The following is a 9,695-nucleotide window of genomic DNA, read 5'->3' as shown; positions in this document are numbered from 1 at the left end:
TTTCACTAAAGCGCGAGCCCCGCCCTTGACTGGAAAATGCAGCTAAAGCAAGCCTGTCAAGTCAGCCCAGCCAATCACAGCGCGGCAGGGAGTAGCCGCTTCTCACACGGAGCTAAGCGTTGGAGAGGTGAGCCGGTGTGACTAAGCAATATCCCAATTTCGGGGGTTTCTAGTGTCTTGGGAGGGAGGAAGTCAGAGGATATTAGATGTGTGAGAAGTAATTTAGAAAAATAGCTTCAACACCTGATATCTCCGTTGGGGATATTACATTCGCAGATAGGCCTATGATTAGTTTTATTCCTGCAGACCACCACACGCCCAGGTATGCATCACAAAATAATGTCATGTAATTTAGAGTTAAAGTCTTAAGAGTTCATTTTTTATTAGAGACATCCAGAGCGATAGAACGATCAATTTATCTTTTCCATCAAGCCATAAAATGTGCAGTCATATGCGAACCACAGAACACAGTTCTAACGTGTCATCCTACATAGGTCTACTTCCTTAGGTCAAGATTGTACTGACTATTTCTGACGATAAAAACCGACCTAAAGAGGTTATCAGTGTCCAGTCAGTAATATGATTATTAAGTGTGCCAAGTAATAAAGGGATAGGCATGTACACACATAAAATCTCTTGATTCTACAATGTAGCAATTTAAGCTTTTGTTTTATTTTATATACATTTTATGTAGGCTACTCCGATTCTTGCTATTTTTGGGTAGCATCTTCATGGGTGAATACACTAATTGTGAGGCAATTTGGATACAAGTGTCAGCAAAATAAATATAACCTTATGTTCCACATCAATGCCTATACTTGGGGCAAACATTGTGTACAACTGCCATACTAATCATTAAAAACAAGGGAGCGTTACATAATAGTGACATTTACTACCAGAAACTCAGCCCTGGGTAAAATTCCTGAAAATAGCATTTTGGTGTGCGTTGCATTCCCTTACACTCTCCTCATTGTGTTTTGAGATTCCTTCCATACTTGCCCTGCTGGGATTTTCCAGTCATGTCTTCATCATTACTCACACAGTGGTCACAGAGGTGTCGCTTAGTAACTGTGTAACAGCCTGAGATTTAAGCCAAAACATGACCCTATGTAGGCCTGCTTTACATTCCACTGGGTTTTGTTTTGTTTATACATTGGAAACAAGGTGTTATTCCAAAAAGCAAAGATAACATAAAAAATTGTTTTATGTTCTAAAGATGAAACATAAAATGCATAACATAAAACAATGTTTTATGTCAAACAATGTTTACATAAAACACTAAAACGCTTGCATAAAACGTTTATCAAAAAACAAAGTTTACATAAAAAACCTAAAACATTGTTTTATGTTGTATAGGCCTATATGTATAATTGCAAGCGCAAGGGCAGTACCGTTCACCCAATACCTTTCTCCTTTAAGGGCAGCTCTTCTGTCTGGCAAAAATAAGCTCCCAATGTGTTCAGGGGTTCAAGGGCCCGACTAAGTGAAACGGAAGTACTCCACTCTTTTCCCTTCTTTTTCACTCTGAATGTAATAGCGTGGCGTTTCAAGGCCCTTTCCATCGGGAAGCGTTCAGAGAGATGGATACTGAACAGCCTGCGCCCTCTGGGAGCCGTCAAACAGAGACAGAGAGAGATGGATGTGGGGATGTGGAAGGCTTTCACAGTGACGCCAAGAGGCGCCATTCAGGTCGTCTCCCCCAGAGGAGGTTGCCAGGCAAAAAGAGATCCCTCTGTATATTCTGGTTTCCCTATTGGCCGCATATCCTCAGAGTTCAGTCATACAGCTGGCAGCTGTACTCTGTTTATGGTTCAATTGTGGCAACAGTCATTCAGGATTTTTTATTTATGTTTACCATAAAGAAACAATAACTTAGCCTTGGCGGGATAGGAACGCTGGGTGTACTTGGGGTGGTACTATGCAAGTTGTCATGAAGGGGAACTTCTAGCTGGGGCAGATGTAATTAATGTCTAATGGAGAAAACGGGCAGCACTTTGGTTCATAATGGCCCCCTTGTATTGAACAGCAGTGCGAGCATGTGACCATCTCAGGAGATACAATGTGCTCTTCACATTGAACTCGGAACCAGCATATCCCGTGTAGGGGTAGTAACACACACAGTAACAAGCAGGCAGGCGCACACACACACACACACACACACACACACACACACACACACACACACACACGTCCACACACACACACACACACACACACACACACACACACACACACACACACACACACACACAAATACACGTCCACACACACACACACACACACCTAACATACAGCCAACATGTGTGTCTGTTAGAGAGTCTCCTGTATACAGGACACAGGACAGATTCATATGAGTGGGATCTTTTTGTTAGCATGTTCCCAGGGGCAAGGATACCAGCAGCCACAAAAGGCAGAACTATAAAGCTAACACATTTCTTGTGAAGACACAATTGAATGAGGGGATTAATCTGTGCCAATTGTCTGTATGATTAATATATATCACTTGCATCTATCGGCGCGATTAGGAAAATAACAATTGCACCAATACAACAATACAATGCACAAAAAAGCATGGAAGAAATACTTAAAAGCAAATAGTTTAACCAAACACGCAGTGATATCAACGTTCGTTTCACTGTAGTTGAGCAATGTGACGCCCTATAGGGGCTTATTAGGATGAGCAGTAATTAATGGCGGACTCTTCCCTAGGGCTTGAGGAAGGAGGATAGCCAATAGAAAGAGAGGTGAAGCCGCCGGGGGGCATGGAGCAATTAAACTAAATGACACCAGACCTGCACGAGCTCTCCAGTCCCCCTCTGAAGGCCCATCAATCACATCCAGATAAAAGGGTCAACGGAAGAAGGGGGGACGTTTAACCGAAAAAGAACATGGCGAGATGACCCATAAACGGTTTCCTCTTTCCCCTCAACCAATCAGAGAGATGGAGGAATGGCTGAAATGGAAAGAGGAGGTAGAGACGCAACTGCCTACTCACAGGTGACACTCGGATTACTCATCAAAACAAAGTTTGAATAATAACAACTTTGAAATCTGCTTGTCATTTAGTTGACTAACTCACTGTTGGTGATTATACAAAGAGCATCACATTAGTCAAGGTTTGCCGAGTTGAAGTAGGTATATAGGAGATACAATTTGGCCTATTGAAAGATACATTAAACGTATTTATATACACGTATGGGAGGGGTGGGGAAGGGTATCTTGCTTAAGGATGTCTAGAGATAGGCTGGAAAAAAGAATCTAGAAGCGGAAACAAACACCCTACTCGTTATCTTGCTATTGTGTAACAATGACTCAAATGCATGTGACATGTATTTTGAATGTGTTTTTCTAAATGTGGAAATAACTGGCAAACGCCATTCGTCTTGTGCTTTAAGCGAATTCAGGTCAAGCAAAGGGGGTGAGGAGGAGGACGTGCTCACAACTGTGTTTCACAGGGGTCTACTGCGTATTTATTTTTATTTTTATTCAACCTTTATGTTGGGTGATAAGAACTGTAACAAGTTGCCGACAGCCTCCCCTTCACTCTCAGGCTGACATCTAGGAAAAACTAGTGTGAGGTTTGGCAAGGGGACTCCCACGACGAGAGTGGGCCAAGCCTATTCAGAGGTCCCTGTTAAGATGTTCATTTGAGTTAGATGCTTGTTGTTGATTTCATAAAAACAAAAAGCAACCCAGATCTCTGGGAATCCCCTTGGTGATTCAGCGGGATGTAAAAATTCTGTGTCAACTCTGAATCGAGATAACAGATGTTGCAATTCAGCTGTGTGTAGTCGGAGCGGAAGATAGTGGTGGTTTCTGAAGTTGACCCAAAACCGTACTACAAAAACAGCCGTGGTCTTTCTTGCAAAAGGCCTAACGTATAGAATTACTAACCACAATGATTACAAGTGTAGATATAAATCGTGTACTTTAAAATGTCTCTTACGCACACACATGCAAGCGGACGCAAATGCATGAATACACGTAGGCCTACATACACACATGCATTAACACAGAAACAAAGTAGGCAAAAATTGTCTACAGACTACAATCCGCAAAAAATGCAAAATTGTATCAGATCATTTGTCTTCCAGCGTGCTCACAACATGGCACTTGTTAATATAACACACATTCATATTAAACCTTCGACATCTTTCAAAGTGTTACTGGAATGTAAAACTTTTTTTTTAAAAGCAAAAGCCTATCCAAACAAGCCCAGTATAGTCTTTATGCATAGCTTTAAATAGTTACAGGGAATCATCTCCAGCGTAGGAGTAGGCTACTGCCTGCATAACGTCTACACACACAAATCGAAAAACAAGTTCTGCAGTAGTGGATTGTATGAGGTTTGCTGAGGTGTAGATTGTAATGGTATATAGTGGGTTTTTACTATGTGTACCTTCTATTATTGTAATTTATACACAGTGTAGGAATAATCTATGATGTAATTAAAACAGCACAGAGGAAGGATGTTTGAGATTTACTGGGAGAAAACGTTAATCCCGGTCTATAATTTACCTGGTTTAACTGAGTTAGATAATAATAGGGCTTAACTGTCCCCAAAGCACATTTTTAAACGTTTGTTCTACTCTCTGAGAATAAGAGGCAAAAGAGCTATTTGACTTCTGACTACACTACCGTACACGTCCCTGTGAGAGGCAAAGATGTTTTGAAAACAAGTCTATGTTTAGCCTATACTTAAGAATATATTCTATGTCATGAGTGTTCTTCCAAGCAAAACAACAGCACATGATATTCAAATATAAATCAGAGGCACTGTTTTTAACCGTTGGGGCCTATATGAGTCTATAACTGCACTGTGTGCATGGAGCGTGGCAGAGAACCAGGCCCGCTCAGGCACAATGCCCGCTGCCTGGGGCCAAATGGCACTGTCCACCTCCTTGGAAGTGCCAGGAACACCATTGCTATGTATAATGTTTTAATGTATTACTATAAATAACTATGCATTTTCACACAATACAATTAGGGCCGATTATAGACCAGGTGGAAACACATCAGGATGCAAGTTTGCTATTTTGTCTTAATGTCAAATTTATAAGATTAATAAATGACTAACTATAAAATAAATAAAATGTTGAATAGGAAATTACATAATTTAATTAAAGACATATGACCGTCCGTCTCTAACGCTCGGCAAAAATAATAAAGCGTTCCCTTTAAGAAGAGAGCGTAATACATTTACTTCCTGTCTCCTTAAAAACAGCTTGTGTACTAGTTTAAAACTCTGTAGACCTAACCATATTTTACTGCCACTAAATGCACATTTCGTTGGGTGTGACTCGCGTTGGCTGGTGGCATGAGCAGCAGTTAAGATCTTGTTACCATTTCACAACATTGTTAAAGCACCCAGCGTGGTGCTTTGTGCACAGCGGTGGGTATCTTTATATCATTTGCTAGGTCTCTAATCACAGCCGCTTAGCCTGCAGGGAAAAAAACACTCTATAGTTACAGATAAGAATGAGAATTCACAGCGATTTATGTAAAAGGAAGATTTAAAAAAACTTGACCCAGCCTTACTCAGGCTGGTTAAAGCGAACCAGTTTCATGGAAGGAAGAAAGAGGAAGATGCTGTCAGCAGCATCGTCACCTAAGCGAACCGACACTAAAAATAATATAGAAGTGCCTTCATCTCACTTAAACTCCATTACGTGCGAAAATAACGAAGCCACATCCCGAAAAGAGCGGAGTTGTTATTTCAAAGGGGATCGAAACGAGTCAAGACTTGGAGAGAACTTTTTCAACCAGCCTTGCATTGCTTTGGCAAAAGCCCTCCTTGGCAAGGTACCTCGGTTCTCTGCTCTGCTCATCAAGTGTGGGTGAATATCATGTTCATAACTGAATAATGCAAACACTTGTCAGTGGGTGGTTAAGGACATGAAGTACCTATTGGAAATGCATATTATGCCATTTGTTGAATTCTTCCCCTTGAATTCTTTCCCCAACACTACAGTAACGTAGTACAACAACATTAATTGCTTTACACACTGTCAAAAAATACATTGTTCATTTATTCTGCTCTATAGATGGCTTTCTAATGGTGTCATCTCCGGGGGGTCACCTATGTTTGATCACATCCAGTGTTGTTCTGTTACCAGGTGTTGGTGCGGCGATGTGCAGATGGCAGCGAGTTACGTGGGAGGGTGGTGGAAACTGAGGCATACCTTGGGGGCGAAGATAAAGCCTCTCACTCAGCAGGCGGCAAACGTACAGAGAGGAACACAGCCTGTTTCATGAAGCCAGGAACAATCTATGTTTATTCCATCTATGGCATGTACCTCTGCATGAACGTATCCAGTCAAGGTAACAACATAAGCAGCACTTCCCTTAGAAGTATAGGCAGGTCCTTACATTTTAAACGCTAAGGAAAACATTTTAACTCACTGCCCACACTCACACTGTTTGAGTGGGTTTGTTCTCTTCGCCTCATTAAAAATACATTCCTAAAGCTGTGTAGCCGCATTCACCTTCATGTGCGGCTGCCTGTGATTATGACTCAAAAACAAAAGTGTCTTAAGTGGTTTGGTGTGTTTTTAAATCTTCTCGTTTTTGGCACAAACTAGATTTTCAACCTACTTCTGGCATTTATGGGCTACCAGGAAGGAGACAGAGCGGAGCCCTGCTGACTGACATACATTGTGTGTGTGTGTGTGTGTGTGTGTGTGTGTGTGTGTGTGTGTGTGTGTGTGTGTGTGTGTGTGTGTGTGTGTGTGTGTGTGTGTGTGTGTGTGTGTGTGTGTGTGTGTTTCCAGGGGAGGGCGCCGCAGTGCTCCTGCGCTCCCTAGAGCCCCTGCAGGGTCAGCCCGTCATGAGGCAGCTGCGGGCGCAGGCAAGACGCAAGGCTACGGCCCGGCCCCTGAAGGAGAAGGAGCTGTGCAACGGCCCCGCCAAGCTGTGCCAGGCCCTGGACATACCCCGCCTCTTCGACCGGCGGGACCTGGCCCGAGACCCCGACGTGTGGCTGGAGACGGAGAGCGATGACCCGGGCTTCAAGGGGACGAAGACTGCGGAGGCTGGGGATAGGGCGGTGGTGGTGGTGGTGGCTGCGTCCAGGGTCGGGATAGAGTCCCACGGGGAGTGGGCGAAGAAACCTTTGCGCTTTTACCTCCTGGGAAACCAGTGTGTGAGCGTGGTGGACCGGGCGGCGGAAAGACTCGCTCTCGACGGGGGCCATGATGAATGATTTAGGCTAGGGGTGGGGAAGAGGGAGAAAGACAATCAGCAGGGTTTCTCTCCACAAGTTATGAAGGCAAGCTGTGGGCTTGATTGGTTTGCCGCCTGTGCACCGTAATGGATTGTGCAGTCGGATGCCACGTGGTTCGGAACTTTGTATTTTCTCCCGGGAGAAATACATCATTTTGTACAACTTGGGAGGATGCAGATTCATTCTATTTTTGGGTTATTTGTATACAAATCAATCCCGACACATCTGAACTGTTGTCCGTTAGAGAACTTCAAAGACGAATATTCAAGTGTTTTGTATGTACATATCAATATATAAAATACAATGTACAAATGTAAAAACGTTATGTGGTCTATGTTAATAGAAAGCTTCATTCAGAAAAGCGTTCATATTCAATTTGCTTTCTAATCTGTTTTTGCACTTGTATTTGTTTTGTTAACAAATTTATTTCACAGATGTTTTTTACTTACTCACTGCTCCCAAACGCTGCAGCATCATGTTTGATGTGGAGCTTTTCTCTTCCTCTGCTTACCCCCACCCCTCCTGGGATCGCTCTGGGATGGCAGCTTTAGAGGCCCGGGAAAGATCTTCACAAAAAGTGCCCCTGCGGTGTTCTTGTTACAACTAAACACTCAAACATCTGCGTTTAGATCCAGCCAAGTTTCAAAACACGATTCAAGTAATATGTATAAAATAATTTATTCACGTCAACACATTAATAATCTGTCGTTCCCCGGAGGGCAAAAGTTTTGACACATTGTTGTGCGTAGTCGTCTCTCGTTGATGGAGATGTTCCAGAAGCAGAGCCTGCTGCCAGTGTGGCAGACCGGGTTCCCCTTCACGCTGTGGCCTCCGTGGGGGACTGGAAGATGGACACGATGGGGTCCTCGTGGTTGGTGACGACAAGCACGCTGCGGAATTTGTCGAACAGCGTCTTGAGCTGCGAGCGGCGCATGTTCTCGTTGTACATGATCTCCTCCAGATGGTGGTGACCTCGAAAGTAGTGCAGCAGCCTTCGCTCCACAGAAAACACGTGACAGGAGGACACACGTCGGGTGGGGTTAGGGAAAGGTTTGCCTCGCCGAGGAATTAATTTGAACAGCCAACAGTGTCACTTTAAGGATACGATGACAAACTCAAAATTCAACATTTAAGACGAAGGGGGGGTCTCGTTATACCAGTGGGGAACTGTTTAACTACCGTCAAACTCTATAGCACACGGTGTATAAATACGATTTGACACTACCTGGCTATAGGCAGATTTGTCCTATGTACCTACATTAGTTTTCAGCGGAATCGACTTGGGCCCCGTTTACTCGAGGACGCTTGCGGGTAAAAACAACAAAATATTTCATCTGAAGTGCCTTTCGTTTAGAAGGTGACGGCGTTTTTTGGGGCTTAAAAACGCAAAAATCTGAAACCACCCTCCAGAGTGGAAAACTTGAATATGCTCCGCCGTAGCGCTTCCGTCTACACGGCCAAGGGGGGGGGGGGTTCTTTGGTATTAGGACGGCTGTTGGGGAGCCCCTTGGTGTGGGTTACCTGGCGAACAGGCGGAGGTCCTCCTGGTTCTGTGCGGCCGGGATGCTGAGGATCACCTGCCTCTCGTGCTCCGTCAGGCTGGCCAGCAGCGTCTCGGTCATCCTCTTGTTCATGGGAGACTCCCCCCCGGGCAGCAGCTCGGCGCTCGAGTTCTCCATGCTGGGGCTCGTCAGTGTCATGTCGTCACTGCTGGCTGCACGCAGGACAAACAGAGGGAGGGCGAGAGGGGGGGGATGTAGCAGTTGGGGTCACCGCAAAACACATTTGAGTGGACTGTTTCGGGGAGAGGTCAGAGATTCACGTCACAAACCAGCAGTCCAAAACGGGACATCTTTGGAGAGCCAGCACAGAGCCTCGGCTTCTCGGGGACGGTACAGAATATGGCCAGAAACCCAAAACTACAAGGGCCACAGTTACTAACCCTAGTTTCATGTTTTGTCAGACAGAAGAAAACCTAATTGATACTAGTCGATGAAGCTTTCACTGTATTTCTACACCAGCCACGTCTACACAGATTTAAAATCGTAGACACGTTTTGAAAGTTTACTATTGGTGGGTGAGTTTATGTTCACCCATTATGCAGTGACAGATCCCCGTCTCCAGCCACGTTATTGGTTGAAAGAAATATGAAACAGCAAATTGAAAACGCCCCATTCACGCAGGTCTGCCTGCACTGGCCTTCAGAGTTAAGTCATTAAATCCAATGTCTGATTTGTGAGACTAGACATTGAATGATCAGAGATACGTCTGGACTGTTCTTGTGGAGGTCAGAGATGCACAAACAAGAACCTAGAACGTGTCCGGAGCTTAAATATTAGGGACACACAATGATTATACTGGTCCATCATAGGTGTCCAGAAGGTATCCAGAGTTTACTTATTATAGACATTCAATGACTACCGGTCCAACACAATTTTGGACATGGTCTAACGGGGCGAAGAGGTCAGGGGTG

At 44.2% G+C, this 9,695-nt stretch overlaps 2 protein-coding genes across 4 annotated transcripts in view; one reads left to right on the top strand and one right to left on the bottom strand.

The window, feature by feature from the left end:
* The first annotated feature begins 5,708 nt into the window (after positions 1–5,708).
* mpg (N-methylpurine DNA glycosylase) lies at positions 5,709–8,619 on the top strand. The gene is made up of 3 exons (XM_056578055.1): positions 5,709–5,837; positions 6,117–6,321; positions 6,771–8,619. The coding sequence occupies exons 2-3, from the start codon at positions 6,252–6,254 to the stop codon at positions 7,199–7,201; spliced, it is 501 nt and encodes a 166-aa protein (XP_056434030.1). The 5' UTR covers positions 5,709–5,837; positions 6,117–6,251; the 3' UTR covers positions 7,202–8,619.
* nprl3 (NPR3-like, GATOR1 complex subunit) overlaps positions 7,553–9,695 on the bottom strand; it is an 18,615-nt gene continuing 16,472 nt past the window's right edge. The window contains exons 11-12 of one of the 3 annotated variants that reach the window (XM_056578041.1): positions 8,744–8,936; positions 7,553–8,214 (exon numbers count right to left, since the gene is read on the bottom strand). In XM_056578041.1, the coding sequence (XP_056434016.1) occupies positions 8,040–8,214; positions 8,744–8,936 (368 nt within the window). In that variant the 3' untranslated portion in view covers positions 7,553–8,039. The remainder of the gene's footprint in view (positions 8,215–8,743; positions 8,937–9,695) is intronic. The other 2 variants (XM_056578023.1, XM_056578033.1) reach the window with 2 other exon arrangements.

The sequence above is a fragment of the Gadus chalcogrammus genome, chromosome 2 (genome assembly GCF_026213295.1).
Source record: "Gadus chalcogrammus isolate NIFS_2021 chromosome 2, NIFS_Gcha_1.0, whole genome shotgun sequence".
In the NCBI taxonomy this organism is placed as follows: domain Eukaryota; kingdom Metazoa; phylum Chordata; class Actinopteri; order Gadiformes; family Gadidae; genus Gadus; species Gadus chalcogrammus.
This window is presented reverse-complemented; position numbering and strand designations above follow the sequence as displayed.